The 27,804-nt window shown below is 47.0% G+C and overlaps 1 protein-coding gene across 3 annotated transcripts; it reads right to left on the minus strand.

The window, feature by feature from the left end:
* Positions 1 to 192: 192 nt before the first annotated feature.
* On the minus strand, positions 193 to 26,864 carry ZDHHC5 (zinc finger DHHC-type palmitoyltransferase 5). Of its 3 annotated transcripts, none has more exons than XM_047775678.1 (12): positions 26,580 to 26,864; positions 20,381 to 21,557; positions 13,126 to 13,247; positions 7,695 to 7,852; positions 6,817 to 6,989; positions 6,555 to 6,657; positions 5,256 to 5,347; positions 4,128 to 4,260; positions 3,545 to 3,668; positions 2,679 to 2,791; positions 1,099 to 1,958; positions 193 to 687 (listed from the first exon to the last, which is right to left on the minus strand). In XM_047775678.1, exons 2-12 carry the CDS (start codon positions 20,482 to 20,484, stop codon positions 522 to 524), a joined length of 2,148 nt encoding a protein of 715 aa, XP_047631634.1. In that variant the 5' UTR covers positions 20,485 to 21,557; positions 26,580 to 26,864; the 3' UTR covers positions 193 to 521. The 3 variants fall into 3 exon arrangements, with proteins under 3 accessions (XP_047631634.1, XP_047631636.1, XP_047631635.1); XM_047775680.1 differs by having other exon boundaries at positions 13,126 to 13,212; positions 26,580 to 26,846; XM_047775679.1 differs by lacking the exon at positions 26,580 to 26,864 and adding an exon at positions 26,359 to 26,472.
* Positions 26,865 to 27,804: the final 940 nt, after the last annotated feature.

Below are 27,804 nucleotides of genomic sequence, written 5' to 3' on the forward strand. Positions count from 1 at the left end.
TGTCTCCGCTCTTTTCCTGCTGGTTTGAGGAATAGGAAGAGTAAGATCCCTCTCCTTATACATAGCCCTCCCTCATTTTCCCATCCCAGGATAGATATATAATTTCTTTGATATTTATAATATATATATATATATATATATATATATGTACACACACACCTGGTAACGCAGAGAGGAAAAAAATAGAATCCGTAACAATAATAAAAAAAATTATTTCTGGTTTAAAAATGATCTGGTTCCCTCCAGGGCGAGCAATTGCACAAATGTCCACTGAGTCTGGTCCAGGGGTTAAGGAAGGGAAGGTCTTAAAAGGTGAAGGGGGTTACTACCCCAGTCTCAGGGCCCCGACTCTCCGACTCCCCAACCCCACTGCATGTTATAAAATACTCCTCATCCTCTTGGAATCGGTGGTTTGAAAAATGTCCATGCAGGGGAGGGGAGCCCCTCGAGGAAAGGAAGGTGGCCACCTGAGGCCCTTTGGTGTAGGCGCAGAGGCGTGGGGGAGGGGAGGTGCCCAAGGCTCACACCGAAATCTCATAGGTGGTGCCACCCACCCCTGACACCTTCTTGACTCCTCCCCTTGTGGGGCTACTGAGAGGCGGCTGGCCTGGGCCAGGGGAGGCTGAGCCTATACTCTTGGGCTGCCCGTTGGATTTGCTGTAGGCCGTCTTGAGCTGTACTTCATCTCTGGGAAGAAAAGAATAGGCAGGTGTCAAAAGTGAGACAACACAGAACAGGGAGGTAGCTTGAAAAGTTAAGAGGAAAAAATGATGTACTTTCTACCTAAAAACTTTCTTCCACAAACATTCCCTTCTATGTTACTGCCCTGCTAAAACCAAGCCTGAGTCCCTCTCTACCCTGTTCCTTCTAATAGCAGCTATCTGGTACACTTACTCTTAAGCAAAATAAATTACTTTTTAGGAAGACCAAGAAAAAAATGATTAATCTTTAGTCTCTTAACAGGAATGGCCCATGAAGAGTAAAATGGAGTCAGAGTGAAAATGAAGGGCCATCCGTGGGTCCCCTTGTGCTGATACCTTCTGCAGGGCAATATGCTAATTTTAAGTCCCTTGAGGGCCAGGATGGACTAGTACTTACTTGGGTGTCAGTAATGGCTGCAAGGCCACTTCCTCCGTCTCAGAGACACCAGGTGGGGCTTTTTGGCTGCTGTAAGACATAGATCGGCCCAGGTAGGGGGCAGTTGGGCCTGGTTCAGGGGAGCCTAGTCCCCGGCCCCTTAGCCCGTCGGGCTTGCCAAAACGCGGGGCGGCAGGTCGTCCAAGTGGAGTCTTGCCCAAGGGTGATCTCTTTGAATCATCTGAGGAGGAACTAGTACGAGGGGCATGGCCTGAGCCTGGTGTTGACTGAATGCCTGAGTCTCCCAAGCCTGGTTCTTCCTCGTGGCCTGGGACTGGGGGTGACTGGCGTAGCAGCTTCTCTCGTTCTTGGAGGGAGGCCACAATATGACGCGACAGATTGTCGTACCGGACTGGTGAGGGCTCTCGGTGCGTTGGGCCGGTTGGCACCAAACGTGGGTGCCTCTCGGCTTCCCGTTGCTGGGCCAGCCGGGCTGACAGGAAGGGAGAGGTGTAGCCTAAAGGCGGGTCTGGCTCAGGCCCTGCCTGCACAGACTCAAAATCAGGGCTGTCTGAAGGAGTGAGCAGGCTGTCATAAGACAGGCTTCCATTGCGTGTCTGGTTGGCCAAGCTCTTATAGGAGGTGGAGGTTGTGCCCTCTGAACGAATGGACTGCAACTGGCCCAGCTCAAAGCCTGTGCCCTGGGCTGACTTGAGGCTGGAGGAGCGGGAGCCACTGGATAGTGGATCGAAGTGAAAGCTTTTGCCAAAGGTGGGAGAACGGAAGCTCTCTGGCTCCAAACTGGGCTCTGAGCGGTAGCTGGGATGGCGGCTGCTCTCAGCAATGGAGGTTGGCTCCTTCAAGCTGTCCCCACGACTCAACTAAGGGAAAAAGTAAAGCAGGTTCTTAGTATTCCCCCTTTTGTGGCAGATGTTAGGCCCCAGAGCCCAAGGAGTCAGTCAAAAACAGTAATTGTCATGTGCCAGCAATATGCTTAGGACTCTCACGTGAATTATCTTTAATCCCTAGAGCACATCTCCCAGTAGGAACAAATATCTTATTTTAAAATACTGGAATGAGGCTTAGAAAGGTTATGGAAGTTCTCTGTGATGGCAGAACTGGGTTTGGAACTCAGATCTGATGCTGTAATCAGTGTTTTTATCTGTTAGGCTCCAGGGATCCCTCCTGGAAAAAGGACATGCTATCAAGGACTCAATACCACTAATGCCAACAATTAGTAAAATGCCTTTGGTTTTCTTCACTTCCCTTCTCCCAATCTTTTCCCCAGAACAGTTGGCATGCATTACGAACCTACTGCTACTGCTTTTTTTTTTCTTTTTCTTTTTTGGGCCACACCCAAGGAATATGGAGGTTCCCAGGCCATGGGTCAAACTGGAGCTGCAGCTGCTGGCCTACACCACAGCCACAGCCATGCCAGATCCAAGCTGCATCTGCAGCCTACACCGCAGCTCACAGCAACGCTAGACCCTTAACCCACTGAGGGAGGCCAGGGATGGATACCAGTTGGGTTTGTTACACTAAGCCACAGTGGGAACTCCATGACCCACTTATACCCATGAGGATATAAGAGTCCTCAATACCTTGGCGCTGGAAGAATGAGGCATGGCGGCTGATGTACTGCTGCTACTGTAGCCCGGCCGATACTTGTACATGGTAGGTGTTGGTGGGCTGTCCTTGCCCAAGAGGCTGCTGTCTGCAGAAAAAAAGGCCCCAGGGAACAGCACTTTAAAAGTGGATCTCTTTTTTTTTTTTTTTAAGCTATTTCTTGGGCCGATCCAGCGGCACTTGTCTTTTGTTGTTGTTGCTATTTCTTGGGCTGCTCCCGCGGCATATGGAGGTTCCCAGGCTAGGGGTTGAATCGGAGCTGTAGCCGCCGGCCTACGCCAGAGCCACAGCAACACGGGATCCGAGCCGCGTCTGCAACCTACACCACAGCTCACGGCAATGCCGGATCGTTAACCCACTGAGCAAGGCCAGGGACCGAACCCGCAACCTCATGGTTCCTAGTCGGATTCGTTAACCACTGCGCCACGACGGGAACTCCTAAAAGTGGATCTCTTAACCAGGCTAGAGTTCCTCAAAGTACAGGGGGAGAACACGGTAGGAACAGATATACCCAGCAAAAGGCAAGTCCTAGGAGCACACGTGAGTTTGCTGAAATCAGACTACAGACCCATGCCAGCACAAAACCGAGAGTGCGGGAATGGACTAAAACAGCTCCCAGGATTTTCTCTGCTCTGTCCAGATGCTGACAGTTACACCCACGGAAGTCCAACTCACTGCCAGTAGCTAAGTGGCATCCCCTTTCTCCCAGCTGCCCAAAGTAACTGTTCAAGCACAACTCCCTAGGTTTTCTCAGTCACAATGCAGGCATTATCCCCCTACCCTTGCCTGCATCTTCTCTGCAGCTCACAAGTGAGGTTCTCACTCCTGCTGCTGCCCTTACCCTCATTAGTAGCCAGGCTGAGGTGTGTGCGTAGCCCCGTGTAACGGCTCAGGTCCGGCTTAGGAGGAGGTGGAGGTTCAGCATCTGCAGACTGGCTTTCTGTTATCTCCAAGCTTCCTTTAGACTGGATAAATGGAAAATCAGATTTGGAGAACTGAGTGTTAGGGCAACTCAAAGTATTAACAACCTCGTGTAAGAAGGTACTGGGGAGCCATTACACACTTCTGCAGTGGTAGCCAAGAAAGTAAGAGTCAGTTTGGGGATGGTACTCATAAAGAAAGTTTTCAATAAATGTTTCATTCCATCACTGCTTTATCCATTTTCACCAACAACTGCTTGTTGAGCTCCTACCATCTGTAAGCTGCTACATTAAGTCCCATGAAGACATGCAAATGAAAGACTCAATTTCTACTGTTAATGAACTTAATCTAATGGGAAAAAGAAGATACATATTTAAGTAAGTTTAACACAAATCAGAAAGTGATAAATACTGTAAGAGAGGGGTAAACAAAGCAAGTTTCCATCTCTTTGCCATGGGTGAGATTCCCCAAGTGACTCGGCTGTACTTCCCTGAATGCCTCACCTTAGTTCTCCTCAGCTCTCCCTGGATGCCATTGTCCATGATCTTCACAGTTATTTGCCCATCTGACACTTCTGGCCGAAGGAAGGGCGGTCTGATTACAATCGTCTTCTCTTTCTTTGGTCTCCCCAAATACCTGAGTGTCAAGAGTGAGAGGGCTTTCATTCATTCATTCGAAAACCTCTATTGGTTATCTACCTTTTGTAACACATTTTTACAAATACAAGAAACACTCCTACCAAGCCAGTGAAAAAAACAGGACTGAACTGATTTCTTTGATTTGATGAAGAATAACTGCAGTTAAGATCAGGCCTATGGGGAGTTCCCATCGTGGCGCAGTGGAAACAAATCCGACTAGGAAGCATGAGGTTGCGGTTCGATCCCTGGCCTTGCTCAGTGGGTTAAGGATCCGGTGTTGCTGTGAGCTGTGGTATAAGGTGCAGACGTGGCTCGGATCTGGCATTGCTGTGGCTGTGGCGTAGGCCGGCAGCAACAGCTCCAATTCAACCCCTAGCCTGGGAACCTCCATATGCCACGAGTGCGGCCTTAAAAAGACAAAAGACCGAAAAAAAAAAAAAAAAATCAGTCCTATGGGCAGATACACCCAGCTCAAGTCACTCTGGAGTAAATCTCAGCCCCAGCTCTCCAAAGAGAGTAACAGACTATCTAAAGAATACAGCTAGGAGTTCCCGTTGTGGCTCAGTGGTTAACGAATCTGACTAAGAACCATGAGGTTGCAGGTTCGATCCCTGGCCTTGCTCAGTGGGTAAGGATGCGGCGTAGTTGTGAGCTGTGGTGTAGGTCGCAGATGCAGCTGGGATCCCGAGTTGCTGTGGCTGTGGTGTATGTAGACCAGCAGCTACAGCTCTGATTAGACCCCTAGCCTGGGAACATCCATATGCCGAAGAGGCAGCCCTAGAAAAGACAAAAAGACAAAAACAAAACAAAAAAGAATATAACTAAACTTACAGGGTCCATTAAAGGACAGCATGCCCCCCTCTCCCTTGAAGGCACTTCTGAGAGAACCCTTCCTAACAGGCCGTCTCCCACCAGACCTCCCCTCTACCAGAACAAACCCAAAGACAAAAGTTTTGACCAAGGGTAACCATTAGACCAAAGGGGTAGGTGTACCTGGGTGCTGGGGAACTGCAGAGTACACGGCTGACATTGTTACAGCAGCCATTGGTGAAGGGATTCACACCTCCCCGGAATTTACCCGTAACCTAGAGGGAGGGAAAAAGGACCAGATCAGTCAGACTATGTGACCTTGACTTCCAAATTCCAAAACACAAATCGATGACAAATTACTGTGCACCCACTATCTGGGAGATACAAAAATGAGCAAAATATAATCCTACCATAAAGAAGCTTACACTCGTGATAATTAAGAAAGGGAACTGGGGAGTTCCCATTGTGGTTCAGTGGTTAATGAACCCGACTAGTATCCATGAGGATGCGGGTTCGATCCCTGGCCTGGCTCAGTGGGTTGAGGATCTGGTGTTGCCATGAGCTGTGGTGAGGGTCTCAGACACAGCTCGTATCCCGCATTGCTGTGGCTGTGGCGTGGGCTGGCAGCTGTAGCTCCAGTTCGACCCCTAGCCTGGGAGCCTCCATGTACTGTGGGTGCAGCTCTAAAAACACAAAAGACAAAAAAAAAATGGGAACTTAGGGTGAGGCCTGGAAAAAAAGAGGAATTCTCTTCACGGCTCAGCAGTTAATGAACCTGACTAGAATCCCTGAGGACACGGATTCGATCCCTGGCCTCCCTCAGTGGGTTAAGGATCCCATGCTGCCATGAGCTGTGGCGTAGGTTGCAGATGGCGGCTTGGATCTGGTGTGGCTGTGGTGTAGGCCAGCGGCTAGAGCTCCGATTAGACCTCTAGCCTTGGAACCTCCATATGCCATGTGTGCAGCCCTAACATGGGGAGGAAAAAAAAAAGAAGAAGAAGAAGAAGAAGAATGGGAACTCTAGAGTCAGGGTCCTCAGTTCAAATTCTCAGGCTATTCATGGTAGCTATCTGACCCTAAATATCAGTTTCCTTAGGTAAAATGGGGATATATACCTCTCTGAATATTGAAAACTCAGATAAAATACCTAAGAGTAAGCAAGTTAAGAGTAGTTATTGTATGCGTGAAAATAACTGTTTTCCTTTAAGTAGCATTAGAAGGTTCTTGAAGGATGACCCAAGTCTTTTGTTTCTATAAGCTCAGAACCTAAATATACAGAGCCAGTACTACAGGAGACATTCTATTAATGTCTGTTAACTAAGAAATGGCCCATTCTCATGCTTACATGAGAAACTTGGACACCTCATCATAAAAAGTATTCATTAATCACCTATGTGTGAAAGCGCTACGCTCTACACTAATCACAGGGCTAAAAGAGACTCATGCCCTGCTCCTAGGGGGTCTCCCATCACTCCCCTGTACCTGTTCATTGGTTGTGCGCCCCCTAGCCACCAGCACCACGTGAAATCCTGTGAGGCCAGCTACCGGGATAAAGAACAAGCCAGCCACACACATCACTGCCATTCTGAAGCCAAACAGTCAAGGAAAACAGAGCAATCTTGATCTCACCTTCCCCAGCCCATGCCCCAGCCATCGGCTTCCCTCTGACCCTCACTGCCACAGGACTCAACTTTCTTCATTCCTCCCCCTCCCAGTCCCGCAACCCACAGGCCGTGAAGGATACGTGACAGCCGTGCAGACCCCTGAGAGTTCCTCCATGTGGTAAAGGACATAAAGGAGGCCAAAGCCGAACACACCCATAATGTGGGCCGTCAGGGAAAGGAGGAAGAGGAAGAAATAACGGTAGTTCCGGCGACCGATACAGTTGTTCACCCAGGGGCAGTGATGATCAAATTCCTAGGAGCAAAAAGAAACAGACTGAGAGGCATCCTTAGACCAGAGCACTAGATCATTTCTGTGAGAAGATGCACTTAAGTGTTGTTTTCAATAGTCTGTGATCATGGATACCATTTAGTTACAAAGTTTAAAAACAGGCACACTCAGGTTTTCTTGTTCTATCAATTTGTAAGGAAGCGCTTCCAGAGGTTGATCAAAGGCCAAGGCTGCCTTTCAAAGAGGAACAAATGTCAGGAGCTTTGCAAAAATATTAAGATTCATGAAAAAAGAGGCTTGGAAGAAAAACCTGGCAGACAGATGTTTACAGCTAAGGGGGGTTTACACTGGAAAGGGGGGTTAAAAGTAAAAGACAAAGAAGGCAGAAGGACAGGAAGAAAGAGAAATATAATGGTAAAATTTGAATGCAATAGCATGATGTAGTAGAAGCAAGAGACAACACAAAACCAAGACGAATATCCAAAAGATGAGCCAAGGGACAGAAGACTGGCACTCGGACCACTGGTGTTGGGAAAACCTATGCTTACCCACTTGGGGTCCTTCCGACAGTGGAATATTTACACTCTATCCATCATGCACACAGAGCCAGGACACAGCCCAGGTAGTTAACCAGGACTACCTTTCATCCAAGGCCAAGAAGTTCAATTCTTACTCTATGGGCAGGAAGATGGTAACTGAGGACAAGCTTACCCCACTGAGAGTTCTTACCTCCACACAGTTGTCACAGACACTGCAGTGGGAACATCGAGGAGGACGGTAGAAGCGGCAGGTGGCACACCATTTCATGCGCACCTGGATGCCCTTGATCTCCACTGTTTTGTAAAGGGGAGCTCGGAAGTCATCTTCCTTGTCTTCATCCTCCTCAGCTGCAGAGAGGAAAAGTTAATGAAGAAATGACTACACCAGAATTGTACTAGGCACTAGGGAGGCAATGATATCTGAAATATGGCTTCAGGAGTTCCTGCTGTGGTGCAACAGGATCAGTGGCATCTCTGCAGCGCCAAGACACTTGGATCCCCAGCCTAGCACAGTGGGTAAAAGGATCCAGTGATGCCGCAGCTGTGACATAGGTCAAAACTGCTGCTCCGATCAGATCCTTGGCCCCAGTACTCCATATGCCATGTGGGGCCAAAAAAAAAAAAAAAAGAAAGAAAAAAGTAAAAAAATTTTAAAAATAAAATACGGCCTCTGCCTTCGAGGAATTCAGTCTAAAGGTAAGAGAGACTAGGAATGAGTAACTTAATACTGTGAGATCAGCTCTGTATGCAACACTATGGAAATGCAGATTTATTCTACATTGGGAAATACAGTTCAAGAACATGACTCAGAGGTGGCTCTGATATGGATATGCTGATATTCTTGGTTTACATATTATGAATATATTTCAAAAGAAATAGATGATTTACATATCAAAGTACATACATAATGAGTTTGCATAGTAGTTCAGTATCAAGTACACAACTGAACTACAGCAATCCAAAAAAAGGAACTAACGAACTAACATCAACCTTTTTCCCATGCACAACTGCTTCCCCAAAAGATTTTCACCCAAATCCCTAAAAATATTTTTCAGCTATCAGAAACCCACCACCCCACTTCAAAACTTAAAGGAGGGAGTTCCCACAGTGGAAACGAATCCAACTAGTATCTATGAGGATGCAGGTTCGATCCCTGGCCTCACTCACTGGGTCAGGGATCCGGCATTGCTATGAGCTGTGGTGTAGGTCGCAGATACGGCTTGGATCTGGTGTTGCTATGGCTGTGGCAAAGGCCAGCAGCTGTAGCTCCAATTTGACCCCCAGCCTAGGAACTTCCATATGCAGCCAGAGGGGCCCTAAAAAGCAAACAAAACAACAAAAAAAAAAATGTAAAGGAAATCATTTGCATTCTCCTGTACAGTGTGCAATTTTTATTTTTTTAATTGTTTAAGGACCGAACGTGTGGCACGTGGAAGTTCATGGGCTAGGTGTCAAATCAGAGCTGAAACTTCGACCTACTCCACACGGCAACACTGATCCTTAATCCACTGAGCAAAGCCAGGGATGGAACCCGCATCTTCTTGGATACTAGTCAGGTTCCTAACCCGCTGAGCCATGATAGGAACTCTCTTACAATTTTTATTTTTTATTATTAATCTTAAAAAAATCCATGGGAAGGAAAAATTAAATAAATGATGGTGTAGGAATTAAAAGTTAAGTTTTCAAATGTACTGACTTATGGAAATGCTTATAATGTAAAAAGTAAGTGGAAAAGAAGATAAAGAACTGTACAGGAGTTCCCTGGTGGCCTAATGGTTAAGGATCTGGTATTGTCACTGCTGTGGCACAGGTTCAACTCCTGGCCTAGGAAACTTCCACATGCCGAAAGTGTGGCCAAAAAAACCCCCAAAAAACAAAAAACAAAACCTGTACTAACAAAAAGATTTCATTTTAAAAACAGAAATAAAAATAGACACACAGGAGTTCCCAAAGTGGTTCAGCAGAAACAAATCCCACTAGGAACCATGAGGTGGCTTCACTCAGTGGGTTAAGGATCCAGTGTTGCCATGAGCTGTGGTGTGGGTCTCAGACCCAGCTCAGATCTGGCATTGCTGTGGGTCTGGCATAGGTCAGCAGCCACAGCTCGGTTTAGACCCCTAGCCTGGGAACCTCCACATGCCGTGGGTGCGGCCCTAAAAGAAAAAAAAAGAAAGAAAAAGAGACACACACATATATGCAACAAATACATGGTATATATAATTATAAATCTTCATAATCTTGATTTGAAGGAAATATAATAGTAGTTGTTATCTCTTCTATGAAATTATAGGTGATATTTACTTTTTTTTACCTACTTTGGCCACCCCACATATGGAGTTCCTGGCATATGGAGGTCCCAGGCCAGGGATCAGATCTGAGCCACAGCTGTGACCTATGCTACAGCTGCAACCTACGATGTAGCTGCAGCAGTGCTGGATCCTTAACCCACTATGCCTGGCCGGGGGTTGAACCTGTGTTCCAGCACTGCAGAGAGACAGTGCTGATACTGCTGCACTACAGCAGAAACCCTGATATTTATCTTTTTTATACTTTCTACATAATGAATATTCACTGCTCATTAAAATCTACTTTTTTTAAAAAAGGTATTTTTTTGTTTTGTTTTTGCTTTTTAGGGCTGCACCTGTGGCATATGGGGGTTCCCAGGCTAGGGGTCGAATTAGAGCTACAGATGCTGGCCTACACCAGAGCCACAGCAACGCCAGATCCGTGCTGCGTCTGCAACCTACACCACAGCTCAGGGCAACACTGGATCCTTAACCCATTGAACAAGGCCAGGGATCAAACCTGCATCACCATGGATACTAGTTAGGTTCTCAACCTGCTAAGCCACAACAGGAACTCCAAAAAGGATTTTTTTAGGGGGTCTTTTTTTTCTTGTCATTTTAGGGTTGCACCCGAGGCATATGGAGGTTCCCAGGCTAGGGATCAAATCAGAGCTGTAGCTGCCGGCCTACACCACAGCAACACCAGATGCAAGCCTCGTCTGCAACTTACACCACAGCTCACGGGAACGCTGGATCCTTAATCCACTGATTGAGGCCAGAGATTGAACCCACAACCTCATGGTTCCTAGTCAGATTCGTTAACCACTGCGCCACAACAGGAACTCCAGCTCTTTCTCTTCTTGAAGTTCTATAGTTCTTTGATTACTCTTAAACTTACCACAGTGTATTTATTTATGTAAATGCCTTCCCTATCTTCCCCTCCAGACTGAGCTATATGAAAGCAAGGAGCCTTAAAAAAGTCTTCCCAAATGATCCTTACAGTAATCAATAAATATCTGATAAATGAACTCGTTAAAAAAGGCTTCCTTGGCTTTGGTTTCGTTAACCTAATCTTTTTTTTTTTTTTTGTCTTTTTGCTATTTCTTGGGCCGCTCCCACGGCATATGGAGGTTCCCAGGCTAGGGGTCCAATCGGAGCTGTAGCCACCGGCCTACGCCAGAGCCACAGCAACGCAGGATCCGAGCCGCGTCTGCAACCTACACCACAGCTCACGGCAACGCCGGATCCTTAACCCACTGAGCAAGGGCAGGGACCGAACCCGCAACCTCATGGTTCCTAGTTGGATTCGTTAACCACTGCGCCACGACGGGAACTCCCTCGTTAACCTAATCTTTAAAGCCAAAGTCGAGAAGCACAGTGACACAGGCTCTGTGAGCACAATGAGTTTCAGGAAAACCTCATGTCACTGAACTTGCTGTCCCATCCCCACCTGTAAGAGAAAAATGAGATGTCATTGGCAACAACCATCATCAATTTCTCTTTCTACCTCTTATTCCACTAATAATGGTCCTAACTCTCACCTCCTAGTCCAGAAACAGCCTACTTCTGTAAGCATAACCCTTCCAACATGCAGAGGAAAGCATCTCCTTCCTCCAGAAGGTCACTCTTCAATTAGCCTCTTTCTTCAATTCACCTTATCTCCCTTCTCTTATTCCATCTCCTCAGGCCACCAACATGCTAAAGTCTTCAGTATCATTAAAAACAAACAGGAAGTTCTCCTGTGGCGCAGCGGGTTAAGGACCCAGCGATGCCACAGCTGTAGCATAGGTTCGAGCTGTGGGTGTGGCCAAAAAACAAATCAACAAACACTATTCCTATTAAGAACACTAATTTCTTAGTTACTAAAACAATGGCAATTTTAAATTTCCATCCTTTTGGACCTAATTTCTAATACTGCCAACCATCAGCTACTTCATAACTTTCCTTAGTTCCCACTTTTTCCAGTTCCACCTGCTAACTTTTCTTGCTCAATCCCTCTTCAATGACAACTCCTTATCGTCTGCTCATTATTAAAATGTCAATGCTGGTCAGGTCTGATCCTTGTTCTTTCTAATCTCATTTTACTTTCTCTAGACAGTCTTAACATCTTTTGCTTCAAATACTACATGGATGAGGACTCTGAGACCAAGGTCTTTGAATCTGACTACTAAGCTGCCCACTGGGCAACTCTACCTGACTGATCCATTAAGCAGCTCAAATGGAACATGTCTAAGATGTCCTGTCTTCTCTCCAAACCTGCTCAACATTTCTGTAACTTCAGTCATAGTTTATAAAAATCAGCATCCAACCTAACAAGTTTGGAACCTTGGACCGATCCTAGGCAATTCCTTCACCCTCTCACTCTCCCCAAATAAACAATTAGACAAGAAATTCTGAAAATTCTGTAAATCCAGCTTTGAATTCAAGTTCTCATCTGGTTTGCACTACTGCAGTAGCCTCCCAGAAGGAATCTGTTATGTTCTTAGAGGAATTATTTTTGTGGAGTTCCCGTTGTGACTCAGCAGTTAACAAACCCGATAGCATCCAAGAAGATGCGGGTTCGATCCCCGGCCTCGCCCAGTGGGTTAAGGATCCAGCATTGCTGTGAGCTGTGGTATAGGTCATAGACAAGACTTGGATCCAGCATTGCTGTGGCTGTGGCGTAGGCCAGCAGCTATAGCTCCAATTTGATCCCTAGCCTGGGAGCCTCCATATGCCATGGGTGTGGCCCTAAAAATACCAAAAAAAAAAAAAAATATATATATATATTTTTGTAAAAGAAAATCTGATCCTATGATTCTTCCAATTAAAGACCTCTTTTAGGAGTTCCTTTGTGGCACAGTGGGTTAAGGATGTGGCATTATCATCTCAGCAGCTTGGGTCACTACTGTGGTTCGGGTTAGATTCCTAGCCTTGGAATCTCACACATTGAGGACAAAGCCAAAAAAAAAAAAAAACCAACCAAACCAAACCAAAATAACCTCTTGCTGTTCAAATAATTATAATCTATTTAATTCAGCATATAAAGGCTTTTACACTTGGCTCTGATTTATCTCTCGCCCCTTCTGGCCCTACCATACAATCTATCTTCTACCCACCAAGTTCAGCATTTCACAGCTACAAGCTTCTGTATGTGCTGCTTCCCCTGCTTAGAATGCCCTTCCCTTCCTCTACTTGGTAAAGTGTTTCCTATGTACCATCAGCTGCATTTGCCCCATTTCTCTGGGCAGATGTAAATATACCTCTTTCTAAGGTCTCAAGATTATTCAAGCTTCCAAAAATCATTGTTTCTCAAAGGTAGTAAAGAGTTTCCAAAAGAGAAGGGGGAGATCTTACCTCGAGGGAAGATCCCTGGGTCCATGAAGGTGGCCATGCTGAAGTTGGCCAGCACAAAGAGAAAAACAATCGCATTGTAGATGGGCACTGCAGGTGACACAGAGAGGCTTAGTCCTGGACAGCTGCACAGATAATAAAGAAAATGAGGGGCTGCCTCTAGTACTGTGGACACAACTATATAAAAACCTCTAAGAACCCATACCTATATATAAATCTTGCCTCAAATTACCTTTATCCTTCCCAATAAGTGGGTCTAGTTTCCCAGAAAAATGCTCATTTTAGATCAAGATACAAGATTAACCCTTTGCACCGAGGTCCATGATCTTCAGATTCCTTCTTACCCTGTGGATCTTTCCATTTGTTTTTGACTCTGTCCTTACCTCCCTTTTAACCAGGCACAAGAGCTAGGGACTAAGCATGAAACTGACACCAGCTACACTCCCTTTTCTGGAACAGCCTGAGGCTTCTGGATCCCAGCCATGCCCCACTGACCTGCACACTGGCCCAAAGCAAGGGACACCACCTGCCTCTCTGGCTCCTCTTCTCTCTTCCCAGCTGGCTCTGAACCACTCTCAACTGCCTACATCAGATATTCCTGAGAATTTTATTCAACTAGAGAGTAGTTCTCAAGGTAAAGAAAAGGAAACCACTCACATATAAGGATGCCAAGGCACAGGACTAGACCCTTTGAGATCAATAAATGAAGCAAAAGAGTGGAAGAGGGGGAAAAAAAAAAAAAAAAAAGCAGGTATCAGACCAAAGCAGCCCTAAATCCTGCAGGAAAAAGAAAGTGGCCACACATCTAATATTCCACAGGGTTCAAATCAAAGATATACTTTAGGTAACTTTTCCTTGACACAAAGAGTGACCCGGTCCATGACTAAGCTCAGTTTCTGTCAGGACAGCAGTCTCAGCAGGAGTGCTGCCAGTGCTCTCCCTTTCTCTGAGGATGGTTCCTGGGAGCTGGAAGGGTCAGAAGAACATCTGCTGTGCTGCTTACTTGGTCAGTAGTATCACCCTCTCTCCCGTGTCAGCTCAGGAAGAACTCCCCATTACAAGACAGTGGCTCAATACCCTAATCTGCTTTGTGGCTGAGAACTTAATCTCCAGAATTAGGCCAGCATCTGTCCTCATCCCCTTTATCTAGACCAGCCAGAAGGAAAGGAAGAGTTCACTGAAGGAAAGGAAGAAGGGGCCGGAGAACAAGACAGTAACTGAGCCTGGAGAGTTATTCCACAGAAGCCCTGGATTCCGTTGAGAGGTGATCTGTCTCCAGCAAAATTAAAAGCACAGCCCTGAATCGTGAGTCAGGACAGTCTGAAAGACCTGAGCTCCCTAATGAGAAAGAAACTAATGATAAGAGGCAAAACTCATTGTCACAAAGCATCTCACAAGTCTTTGTCTTTATCACCACCATCTATTTATTCAAATTCCATTTAACCTGTCATTAAAAAAAATTAAGTAAATATTTATGGTGCACTGGACTTTTTAGATAGTAAATATCAATAAACTCTTTGCTTCTCTGGCTGGGTCAGGACATAATTGGGAGACAAAATAATGAGGCTCAGAGGGAAGGCACTGATTTCAGTGCAAAAAAGGGACTTTCTGTCACAGCTCTAGTTTTAGTCGACTGAAGTCTCCAATGGAAGCCTCTTTCCCTGGGAGTTCTTTGATTTGGAAAAGCTGTCCCCATACCTTGGCAGGGTTTGGGGTAGAATACAAGCAAGAAGGCAGAGTCTTTACAAAGCCCCACCCAGAGCCTGATCCTAAGGAGGGAGGGAGAGAAACTGAAAACCAGTCATCCAGGTCAGAGCCCCTCCCTAGTTCTTAGCTGTCACTTCAATTTCCGCCCAGGGAAGAGGAGAAAGGGTGACTCACTTGACTCCCACAGCCTGGGAAGATAATTAGAAGGGAAAAAGAAATTAAATCCTTAGAACACTGAGGTGTCCGTGATTTAAAAGTCTTATTCCTAGAACTGACTACTGAGACCTCTTGAGCTTTTGCAAAAAGTAAGTTTATCTCCAAGGGAAACAAAGGTGAATGAGAACAAGCCATCAGTCCCCTCACAGACCCAGAGGTCCATCTTTCTGACCCCATTTTTTCCTTCAGTTTCTGCATTTCCAAAGCAAATCACCTAGTTTCTTGGCTCTAGTGCCAATGACCTGCCTCCGGATAATGAACTTTATCCCTGCAACCTGCAATCTTCTTGATATCAACACATCCCAGCTGAAGTGTGGGACTCTAGAATCAAGTTCCAGTATCTGTTGCCAAAATCAAGCCTACCCTCACAGTGGCAACACAAATAACCTCACAGGCCATAGCTGCTCCTAGATTCAACTTAAAAGCCACCGCTTCCAACCACAGCACTCTGAGAAAACATCCCACCCAAGAGAGGCCTGTGTGAGAAGAGCCTGCTCCTGCTGTATCCTGCATTCTGCTGGGCTCCAGGAGAGGCTTGCCATTGCTACAGTACTTTGCCAGGTTCCTAGGTGACCACCCCAAGTGGCCTGTCTGAATCTGTTGCCTTTGATGGAAGGAGATGAGGGCCGGGCTGAGGAAAAGCCGTCCGGGCTCGTCCTCAGCCTATGGCAACAATCACAGAGCTCCAAAGTATAGGGAGTGGCTGTAGGCTGGCTGACTCATGATGAGACTCCCAGACCCACACCATCCCAGGGAGAACAGGTTCTTCTGCCCACCTGTTTGCCACTTCTGTTTTCAAGGCCAAATAAAATATTGGGAGAGTAGATTTCAATACCCACACTCTTGAAATCTTGAAAATCTGTTTCCTAGCCCTAACTCTTTCTACTATAAAAACAAATAAACGAACAAAAAACTGCTTAAGTTCCTGGTAAGAAAAACAAGCAGCAGTCAAGAAACTTTAGATTTTAATCCTGTTTTTTTTTTTTTTGCTTTCTTAGGGCCGCACTCATGGCACGTGGAGGTTCCCAGACTAGGGGTCTAATCAGAGCTACAGCTGCAGGCCTATACCACAGCCACAGCAACACCAGATCCAAGCCATGTCTGCAACCTATATCACAGTTCACAGCAACGCTGGATCCTTAACCCACTGAGCAGAGAGGCCAGGGATCAAACCCGCAACGTCATGGTTCCTAGTCGGATTTGTTTCCCCTGAGCCACGAAGGGAACTCCTTAATTCTGTCTTTTTTTTTTTTTTTTTTGTCTTTTTGCTATTTCTTTGGGCCGCTCCCGCGGCATATGGAGGTTCCCAGGCTAGGGGCCTAATCGGAGCTGTAGCCATTGGCCTACGCCAGAGCCACAGCAACGCGGGATCCGAGCCGCGTCTGCAACCTACACCACAGCTCACGGCAACGCCGGATCCTTAACCCACTGAGCAAGGGCAGGGACCGAACCCGCAACCTCATGGTTCCTAGTCGGATTCGTTAACCATTGCGCCACGACGGGAACTCCAATCCTGTCTTGATCAATGCTTTGCTATGTAACCTTAGACAATCCACAGGAAACTTTCCAAGCTTGTTACTTCAGCTACAAATTACATATATAAGGGAAAAGGAGACAATGTTTGAAAAGAGCCAAAAATTCTTTTCAAACCAGATGGCTTAATACTGAGCATTCATGGGATAGAAAACAAAACAAAAGAAAATGATTAACTATCTCCATCATCATCATCAATTATCATTCCAGCTCCACCTTCATCCCGAACTCCACTCCCTCTGTCTCAAGTACTAGATTCAAGAACACTTAATACAGAGGCACTTCGCTCCTCAAGACCAGGTCTGTGCGTTCCTCCCATGCCTAGCACATACCTGGAGTGGGACTAATGTTCTTTGTTGATGAGGCTAGGCTAGGATGAATACCCCACTTCTTGCCCCTAGGGCTCCTCAAGATTCCACGGGAAAACAACCTCCCCTCTTCTAGATGGGTAAATTTCTCATTAAACACCTGACCTGTCCTGTCTTAGACTTTCAAGCAGCTGAGTGCAAGGTGGAGGACTTGGGCACTTATTTCTGGATGAGAAAATAACGTGGGAAGGAAAAGGAACAACCACTGCTCAATTAATGCCCTAAATCACGAGGCTGCTCCCACTCAAATCAGGTGCTAGCACCTCTGCAGTCATGAAAGAAAAAAAGGGCCCGAGGGAGAGTCACTGAGGTTGCCCAACTCTAGATAAAGAAACTGAAAAGGAGGAAGCTCTCTCATGGATGGGACACTGGAAAGACCGACACGGATTTCTGGCCAAGCCTGACTTCTGCCCTTCCCGCAAAGGATTGCTTGCGGCCGAGACTTCACTCCTGCACTCTCCCTGACAATTTTAGAAAAGAGGCAAAATGGGACACTAGCTGACTTAACTTCCAGCTCAAGGAGACTTTAGGGGATACAACTCAGTGATTTATTTCAAATGGTATTGCCAGGAGCCCAAAGAAGATCTCAGGGGTCCCCAGGAAGACAAAGAGGAGACACCCAACGGCTGGGCTTCTATATGCCAGCCTCACTTGAACCAGAGAAGCCCTACTCTTATATTTTAAATACCAGAGGTCCACAGAAGATCTCATTTGAGGAAATCAAAAAAACAAAAAAAAAGTCATATTGCTTAAATAAACTGCTTAAATAAAGACAGCCCAGAAATCTGTCCTGAGGAAAATGCCAGGTGGAACTCTAAGACTTCAGGCTCTTCTAACTTTGAATTGGGGCAATAATTCCAATTACAATCAATACTGTCCTCCAAATTTTTTTCTCTTAAGGCTAGGAGACCATGGAATACAGAGGACCCCAGCTTTTCTGGCACTAGGCAAGGGGAAAGTAGGTTAAATAGCTTCAACTATCAGTTGAGAAAATGCCTATGTAAGGACAACTGTGGCAAAACTGGTATAACCAGCCAAGCACTTGGCTGGTTCCAGATGGTTCCAGATGAGCAAATTAAGAACAAGGATTCTGCTCTCCCAAACTCAGGAACAGATGGGTTGAAAGAGAAACCACTTAGCCAGTCCTCCTAATTTCCTAGCTTCCCAAAGGCTTTGCCTCCTAAAGGAAAACACTCTCCCCAACACTCTCCATATCAGGTGGATAGAACGAAGAGAAGACGCTCACATGGGAGCATCTCTCCAATCAAGCAGGTCTAAGGGTGTCAAAACTGGTCTTATCTCTCCTAACACAGCACCACAACTGCTACCAAGACGCTAAGGTCCCATATAAATGTCCCTTGGTTAAAACACTCATTCTTAGTGGCCATAAAAGCAGAAACCAGATGAGGCCAACACTGAAGACTCCTCCTTATTGTCAGTCAATGTATTAAGAAAAACAGTACACTAAACACTCTGAGTTGGAGCAAGAGAAAAAGATGATGAAGAGAAGTCAGAGAAGAGCAGGGCTGCTCTAGATCCCTGAGGGATTAAACAGATGTGCTCAGGCTCAGAGCTGGAGGCTGAAGAATCTATTCTTAAGAGAAGGAGGTAAGAAGTAGAATGATGCTCACACCTTAGATAACAGATTCATTCTTTCCTTGTTTAAGAACTAAATAGAGGGATTCCCATTGTGTCTCAGTGAGTTAAGAATCCGACATAGTCTCAGTGAGGATATGGGTTTGATCCCTGGGCTTGCTCAGTGGGTTAAGGATCAGGCATTGCTGCAAGCTGCAGCACAGGTCGCAGATGCAGCTTGGATTCAGTGTGTCTGTGGCATAGGCCAGCAGCTCCAATTAGACCCCTAGCTCAGAAACTTCCATATGCCATAGGTATAGCCATAAAAAGTGGAAAAAAACCAGAACACTAAATAGGGAGTTCCCGTTGTGGCGCAGCAAAACGAACCAGACTAGGATCCATGAGGATGCAGGTTCCATCCCTGGCCTTGCTCAGTGGGTCAAGGATCTGGCCTGGCTGTGAGCTGTGGTGGAGGTCGAAGAGGCAGCTCGGATCCCCCATTGCTGCGGCTGTGGTGTAAGCTGGCAGCTGTAGCTCCGATTCGACCCCTAGCCTGGTACCCTCCACAGGCCCTGTGAGTGGCCCTTAAAAGCCAAAAACAAAAGAAAAAAAAAAAAAAACACTAAATAGAAAAGCATCATATTTATCGTACTTTTGCAATATTACTCTTTTGGCCAAACAACCCACAGTTCTTAGAATTCCTTTTGGCATCAAAAGCTCAATTTGGGATGTTTTCCCTCCTTCCTATCTAAGACTTAATTTCTGTTCTATTTTCTCCCCATGACAAAACCTGCCCACACCCCAGCAACTCCTGCTTCACTCATAGTCCAGACTGCTTTTATTCCCCACCACTTCATTTTCTTCCTTTTGCCAGCAACCCCACATTGCTCTAAACAGCACCTCACAATCAGGCTTGAGCCTGAACCACAACAGAGTGAACTCCCCAGAAAATCTAGCACGCTCTGATTGTTCCATGAGCTACAACTAGAACACTAAATCAATGACTCAACAGTTTAAGGCTCAGAAGCCTAGTACATGTTAATTTATAAACAGGTAACTGCACAGATGCTTGCCAGGTAGTCAATTAAGATACTGGGGAAAAGGAAAAGGATAAATCATTCAAGTCTCCTCCAGAAACAAGCAGATGAACATAGGCTGAATATCCCTAAGTGGGAAATCTTTCGACAACCACTGTCTTTCCAAATGGCACCAGAGAAGAGGAGAAATTACTGTCAGGTCCTTCAGCAGGAACTAATGTGAAGGAAGCCTTCTAGGACTCGCTTCCTAAATAAAACTCGCTTTTTCCCAGTGGCCTTCGCCTCTCAAGAGTGCAGAGGAAACCATCTGAGTAAGACCAACAGCCAAAACCGTCTCAGGTATACCTTCTAAATCAATCCTGAAATCCTCCAGTACCCTCAGTTCCCACAATCTCAGATCGAAGCCTCAGACATCCTGGGGAGGAGCCACTACTATCTGAAAAGCCTTTCATCCAGTCCAGGGCTCTCAGAGAACTGACTGCTTAAGCCACTTCGAGCCTCCCTGGTGCTTCCCTCCCACTTCCTTCCTAGTTCCGAATCATCTAATGATGAGGCCGGGTAGGAAAATATGAAGACATCTGTGATTCCAAAGGAAGGAAGGCTGGGGAAGGTAGAGGATTTAGCAGGGTACAATTTGTAACAAGGCCTGTTCTTACTCTTCTTACCGGTGTCTCTGGGGTTTGGATTTACCTCTATCAGACCTCATACACTCCTAGTCACTTGGCTTTGCAAGTAAGGAGCCAAACTCAAGAGAAAAAAAAAGGATCCCCTGACCTCCCCGGCAGCCCCCCCATCACCACTGCTGGGAGGGAGAAAACTCACGTAAAGGCAAAGAAGAGGGTCGTGGCTCCCACTAGGAAGATGGCTGCTGCTGAGACCGGAACATACTTGCTGGGTTTGAATCTCTTTCCAGACTCTGCGGGCATGTTGGAGCTCTGATGGGAGATCTGCCCTGCCGCATAGCCCAGGCCCACACAGCGGCAGAACAGACAAGAAAACGGGACGAGGGAGACGACGGAGAGCAGAGTACAGAGGAAAACCAGGGAAACAGAAAATGGAGAATTACCACCCTTCCCCCTCCCAAACAGAACCAAAGGTCAAAAGATCCCAAACGAAGGAAAGCACATGGGAGGGGGAAAGGTGATTCCAAATGATGAATAACCACCTCCCCAGAACAAGGCAGAAGGAGAGATTAAGAAACACAACTTATACAGTTTACAAACTGGAGACAAACAGTAGGCTGTACACATGCAAATGGCTGCAGGTGGAGAACGCGGGCAGTCGGACAGATCCAACAGCTCATGGATGGAGGGAAGTCTTCAGAAGGAAAGAAGGGGAGGTACCAGGGTAGGACAGAACACCTCCAGCAAGGAAAAATTCTTCAGAGGAGATACTATAGTACCTCCCCGACCACCGCGCTTTCCACGAAGTGTGAGCAGCACCTCAAAGAGGTGTGCCCCGTGTGTTTCTATTTCAATCCAAGAAGGAACCTGGGGCCCCTTCCAGCTTTAAAGAGAAGCTGTTGCTACCACAGTCCTTGTCTCTTTTAGGCAGTTTTCTCAATGCCACCACTCCCACACCTTGACTTCAGGGCTTGCAGTCTGGCAATGGTGGTTTAATTTTATTTACTTTCTCTTGATGGCTAAAGCTGGGCAGCAGCTGTTTCAAGGCTGAGTTGTAAATCCTTTTCTTTGAAGGGGGAGGGAAAACGAGAGAGACCATACAAGCTTGTCTGTCTTCAATCTCTTCTTGTTATTCCCAAACCCTTTAAGGGCTCCGTTTCCTATACAGTTCATGCAAAATGAAAGGGAAACATAAAATCCCTGAAGCCATGTTCTTCCCAATGAGCACAATAAGATGAATAAATCAATTCCACTCGATGACACTTTTAAAAGGTTACTGTGGAAGAGGTCCCTGTTCCCAGGTGAGATAATGTCTCTGATCTTCTTCAACCTTGGGATTTTTGGATGCAGAGTTCAACTGGATTACAGTGCCTCACCTGGAGAAAAACAAATATCTTTATCAGAGAAATTCTTTCAGGGCATTTCTTAAGAACATCAAGGCTAGGGGGTCTTTTGTGGTGCAGCAGGTTAAGGATCCAGAGTTGTCACTGCAGCGCTACAGTGGCTGGGGTCACTGCTGTGTCTGGGTTCACTTCTTGCCAGGGAAGTTCCACATATCCACCACCCCCACCAAAAGAACATCAAGGATAAAACCCCAAAAGCTATTCTGCTTAAAAAGTGCCCTTTGGGAGTTCCCCATTGTGACTCAGCAGGTTAAGAACCAGTGTCCAGGGAGTTCCTGCCATGGCTCAGCAGAAATGAATCTGACTAGCATCCATGAGGACGCATGTTTGTTTTTTGTTTTGTTTTGCTTTTTAGGGCAGCATTTGCAGCATATGTAAATTCCCAAGCTAGGGGTCTAAGTGGAGCCACAGCTGCTGGCCTACACCACAGCTCACGGCAATGCCGGATCTTTAACCCATCGAGTAAGGCCAAGGATCGAACCTGCGTCCTCATGGATGTAAGTCAGATTTGTTTCCACTGAGCCACGACGGGAACTCTGAAGACGCAGGTTCGATCCCTGGCTTCACTCAGTGGGTTAAGGATCCAGCGTTGCTGTGAGCTGTGGTGTAGGTTGCAGATGAGGCTCGGGTCTGGCATTGCTGTGGCTGTGGTGTAGGCCAGCAGCTACAGCTCCGATTTGACTCCTAGCCTGGGAACCTCCTTATGCTTCGAGTGCAGCTCTAAAAAGACCATGGAGTTCCTGTTGTGGCTCAGGGGGTTAACGAATCCGACTAGGAACCATGAGGTTTCGGATTCGATCCCTGGCCTTGCTCAGTGGCTTAAGGATCCGGCGTTGCTGTGAACTGTGGTGTAGGTCGCAGACACGGCTCGGATCCTGAGTTGCTCTGGCTGCGGTGTAGGCCGGCAGCTACAGCTCCAATTAGACCCCTAGCTGGGAACCTCCATATGCCTCGGGAGCGACTCTAGAAAAGGCAAAAAGACAAAAAATTAAAATAAAATAAAATAAAAAGACTGAGAGAAAAAAAAAAAAGGAAAGAAAGAACCAGTATCCAAAAAGATGCAGGTTCAATCCCTGGCCTTGTTCAGTAGTTAAGGATACAGTGCTGCTGTGAGCTGTGGCATAGGTCGCAGACATGGCCTGGATCTGACGTGGCTGTGGCTGTGGTGTAGACAGGCAGCTACAAGCTCCAATCCAAGCCCTAGCCCAGGAACTTTCATATGCTGCAGGTAAAGGCCCTCCTGTCCCTCAAAAAAAGGCCCTTTAAAAAGAAAGATGATTTTCTACTTCACTATGTGGCAAAGGACTCTGAACTGGGAGGATACCGGGTTCAGAATTCTTTACTTTTTTTTTTTTTTTTGGTCTTTTCAGGGCTGCACATGCAACATAGGGAGGTTCCCAGGCTAGGGGTCGAATCAGAGCTATAGCTGCCAGCCACAGCCACAGCCACAGCCATGCCAGAGTCATATCTGCGACCTACACCACAGCTCACAGCAACGCCGGATCCTTAACCCACTGAGTGAGGCCAGGGCTTGAACATGCGTCCTCATGGTTACTAGTCAGTTTGTTTCCGCTGAGCAACAGGAACCCCCTTCTTTACTCTTCAAAGTGCTGTTCATATTGAAAAAAGGAAAATATGGCTTCACCTGGCCTAAGGTCATCCAAAAACCAGTTCCTGTAAGGCACCCATCTCACCTGACATAGATGGGCAGTAACAAAGACCAAGAATATAAAAATCTAAAAACAGGAGTTCCCGTTGTGGCACAGTGGTTAACGAATCAGACTAGGAACCATGAGGTTGCAGGTTCGATCCCTGGCCTTGCTCAGTGGGTTAAGCATCCAGCGTTGCTGTGAGCTGTGGTGTAGGTCGCAGACTCGGCTCAGATCCCACGTTGCCATGGCTCTGGCATCGGCCAGCGGCTACAGCTCCGATTCGACCCCTAACCTGGGAACCTCCATACGCCACAGGAGTGGCCCTAGAAATGGCAAAAAGGCCAAAAAAAAAAAAACTAAAAACAAACAAGGGCACAGCAGTGAAGGGCAGTCCTAGAAAAGAGATTTCTCTTTGACCAAAGAGAATATTTATTGCTACAATGAAAAAAGAAAAAAGTAGGACAAAATCAGGACAGTAAGTCTCATTTCCTTTCTGCATATGTCTCTCTCGCTCTCTTATCCCTCTATGCTTTTTAGTTATAACCTTAAAGAGGCAAAAGCTGAATATTTGGTCATCTGGAATAACTCATTAGAGGAACTGGATGAGCAATGTCCTTGCACTGAAAGGTGAGATGCCCTCTATAAGAACCAGAGTCTAACCAGAGGGGTTGATACTTTTCTTCCCAATCAACAGTTTTTTTTATTTCTACTTTGGCCTATTAGGAAGTCAAGGGAGCCCCACCTTCCTGATATGATTTAGAATAACAATTATTTCTGTTGATGGTAATAGTAAAATAACACTAGTGCTTTTGGATTTTACAGGATGCTTTTCATCTAGTGATCTCAAAGCACTTAACTGACATTATCTGGTGACAGAGTTCCTTATCCCACTCCTTAAAATTAAAGGCTAGAGAATGCCTGGGGCCATCCCACTGAATGACTTTGAGCAGTCAGGTTCAGAACCCAAGTGTTCAGAGGTCCCTGCGTCAACACAAACCCTTTCTACTTCTTTCTCCTTCACTACACTACCTGCCCAGTGATGACAACTTGGAATCTGCAGACCAAAAATTTTATATAAGGCTTTTTCCCACCCAAGAGATGCAGTATCTCCCCTAGTACCAAAGGCAGAGATTAAACTATCAGAAGTTTTGAATAGTGAAGTATAAATGTACCCTGGAATTGATCACTTCCTCTCTTTTCTGAGGCATGGAACGCAAAGGTGCCTTCTCTCAACATGCATTCTCTCCCTCTCAACAATGGAGTTTGAGAGGGCCAAACAGCATTATCAGACTAGACTGATTCCTACTTGAATCGAAGCCCAACTTTCTGAATTTAGGCCTAAGTAACTTTGTTAATAATGAGAAGCCAGAGTTCCCGTTGTGGCGCAGCAGAAACAAATCTGACTAGGAACCGTGAGGTTGCAGGTTCCATCCCTGGCCTCGCTCAGTGGGTTAAGGATCTGGCGTTGCCATGAGCTGTGGTGTAGCTCGCAGATGTGGCTCGCATATGGCGTTGCTGTGGCTCTGGCATAGGCCAGCAGCTGTAGCTCGGATTAGACCCCTAGCCTGGGAACCTCCATATGCCGCAAGTGTGGCCCTCAAAAGACACAAAAACAAAAAACAATGAGAAGCCAATTCTTGGTTTGCAGGCAGTACTATTAAAAATAAACTTTACCCTTAAAACTCCAAGATTAGAGAAGGAAAATGGCACTGCTTGCATTTTATCATTTAGACACCACATGTTATTTCAGATTATATTTTCTGACAGGAAAAAAGTCACATGGGCTACTACTGCCGTAGTAATTCTGAGCCACAAAAGGCCATGCAACTTGGGGAGTACAATACAAGGAAACAAGAGAGATCAGCATCTGAGATGTTTAAGGTATGTATGTTAGAAGTGACAAGACAAAACCTAGGACTTTATTGGGTGTAATAAAGATGCATCAGCTCTCAGCAGAAGGATGTACTGTGGGTAGTAGGAATGAGACCGCAGGGTGACTGTGGCTCATCAGAGCCAGTAGTCTGGATCCATACCAGTAGAAAAAGGTGCACAAGAACGTGTATGTCACATTCGGGCATAGAGCAATCTATGGATTGGAAATATGTGTGTATATATATATATATATAAAACAAACTACAAAGGTTGGGTTTGAGGGCTTTAACAAAGGTTTAATACAAGTACCTCCTTAAAGGGGTGAATAGGTATGGCAGCAAGACTGACAGCACAAGTATTGCTTGTTGAAATAAAGAAGTATAATAGTATAAATCTTAATACAAAGTAATCAAGGTATCATGGAATAACCCACATGTCAAAATACTGGCTGAAGAGTCAAACAGAAGTTTATATGAGTGTTATTACATACGGGGCGGCGGAGGGGGGGGGGGAGGTGGGTAGTAAAGTACATGGCAATATAAATCTTGTAAGCATTAGGTGGGTTTAAAGAATGGGTGATAAACATTCTGAAGAGATTTAACCCAGTACAGAGAAATACTGGGATAAAACGATAGGGATGCGAATAAGGTCAACCTAGACAAGATGGCATTAACCAGGAAGTGAAAAATCCAAGGCAGAAAAATGATCTAGAGTATAACATGTATCTAATCCTACACCTCCTTTCGTAACTTTAAGTCTCTTACTTCTCATTTCAATGTTTTCATTCGGCCAAGTGGGCAAAACGCTTTCTACCTCCCTGTCTCACAAGAGATTCCTATAGGTAAAATAATGTCAAACACATTCGAGTTCCACTTGTAAAAAGTACAGAGTACTAAAAGCATGGAGCTCCCGCTGGTGGGGGTAGGGGAGGAAGCGGACGGATGCAAGAGAACAGGTAACAGGATGAGGCTTGAGCCAAAATAAGTATCAGCAGAGTGGGGTGAAGGACCTAAAAAGCAGGGAGGGAATGGCACCCAATCCCTACCCCGGAGCGGGGGCATCGAGAATCACGGTAAGGGGCAGGGCTGGCCGAGACAGGGAAGACCGCATCCGCGGCGGCAGGGCCCATTGGAGCCGCGGGAGACTACAGAGCCCCGGGTCGCAGAGCCGGGGGCGGGAGGGGCGGCGACTGGGCGCCAGGCGCGTAGGGACCGAGGTCCCCAGCTGGGACCCAGCGACCCGGCACTAACCGGTTCTGAGCCCCGGCAGCCGTGGATCCCCGGCCTCTACTCGTCGTCCGTTTCCGAGGCCCACGGGTCCCGCCGCAGTTGGATGACCCGGCCCGGAGGAGGAATGGGGCCTCAAACCACCTCCCCCTCTTGGGTCCCCCCTCCCTAGAGGTCACTCTCCCCTCCCACCTTCCTGGCCCGACACTTCCGGTTCCGTAGGGGCCGGTGTCCCCGGTACTCACCCCCGGCGCTGTTCCCGTCACCGCCACCGTCGTAGTCGCCGCCGCCTCCCGGTAGTGCCGTCCGGCCTCTGAGAGGCAGCGCGCGGCCGCCGCACGCTCCACGCCCGCCCTGCTCAGCGCGCCCCCGCTCAGCGACGCTCGCCTTCGAGTCAGCGCGCGGCCGTTGCCCTCAGTGCCGGGTCTCGAGCCCTCCCAGCGTTCCCATTGGCTCCCTGTCCCGGGCGCGCGCGACGTCTCGCGCAGAGCACGTTCCTCTCATTCATGCGGCTCGCGCCGCCGCGCCCGCCCCCGCTCACTCTCCCATTCACCCATAGCCCCCACCCCAACGCAGCTCTAGGGCGTGCGCGCGCACGCCGGCGACCGCGGCGACCTCGCGGTCTGATTGGCTGCAGGAGCACAGCGCCGTACCACGCGAGAAAACGAGAACGCGCGCGCAAGGGCCTTCGACCAGCAGAGATGGGTGGGCGTACTGCGCAGTAGTCGGAAAAGGGGAAATGGCGGGGCCAGTCTTCCCTTTTTCTGCTTCCTGCTTTGTGCCCCTCCCGTATCGAAGCAGGAAAACTCAGACGTGAAAAATAATTAAATGTGCGTACCGAGAGTACTCAAAAGCAAGTAGTTACCCTTCCAAATTCGCCAAACCCCCTCCAGTAAGTGTGGTACGCTCCAGACAGGCTTCTGGAGTAACCAATCACCCACAGGCCTCGGCGTCTTCCGGCTTCAGCTTCTTCAGTCATTGGCCAACAGTTTGCCCACTAATTGGCCCTCTCCCTTTTTTCTTTTTTCTCTCTTTTTTTTTTTAATGGCGAAAACTTTATTTAAAACAATTTTGATGGAGCATTCATTAGACCGGCGAGTTCCCTAGTACCAGCAGAATCTCAGGATAATGGAAAGGTCTGGCTTATGGCTTCCGCACGGAGGGGCCTCCCGGAGTGAAGAGTCTGTGGGGAGCGAAGCTCCTGCCGAAGGCCTAGGAGGAAGAGGAAGGAGAGCGAGCGCGAGCTTTGGAACCATAGTGCCAACCGTGGAAGAGGAACACAGGACGCGCGCTGAAGCAGTCGCAACCCCCCGGAGTGGGAGCTGACTCTTGGCTTCGCCTGATTCCCTTAGCGTTTCACTGCAGCCCCTGAGCTGGGTGCCGACATGTAACCTCGCCCAATCCGGGAAATACAGGCAGGAAGAAAAAGATTCTCTAGAAGCTCCTGTCTCTGGAGCTGCTGACCAACGC

Source organism: Phacochoerus africanus, chromosome 4 (assembly GCF_016906955.1).
Source record: "Phacochoerus africanus isolate WHEZ1 chromosome 4, ROS_Pafr_v1, whole genome shotgun sequence".
Taxonomy (NCBI): domain Eukaryota; kingdom Metazoa; phylum Chordata; class Mammalia; order Artiodactyla; family Suidae; genus Phacochoerus; species Phacochoerus africanus.

Bases quoted from the DNA above. Each gene is read 5' to 3' on its own strand.
- ZDHHC5 (XM_047775678.1), bottom strand. From the start codon at position 20,484: ATGCCCGCAGAGTCTGGAAAGAGATTCAAACCCAGCAAGTATGTTCCG. The intron at 4,261-5,255 runs GTACACCTACCC...CTTGACACTCAG, and splicing joins TGCAGTTCCCCAGCACCCAG to GTATTTGGGGAGACCAAAGA. The intron at 2,792-3,544 runs GTAAGGGCAGCA...TTTTTTCTGCAG, and splicing joins CAGCCTGGCTACTAATGAGG to ACAGCAGCCTCTTGGGCAAG.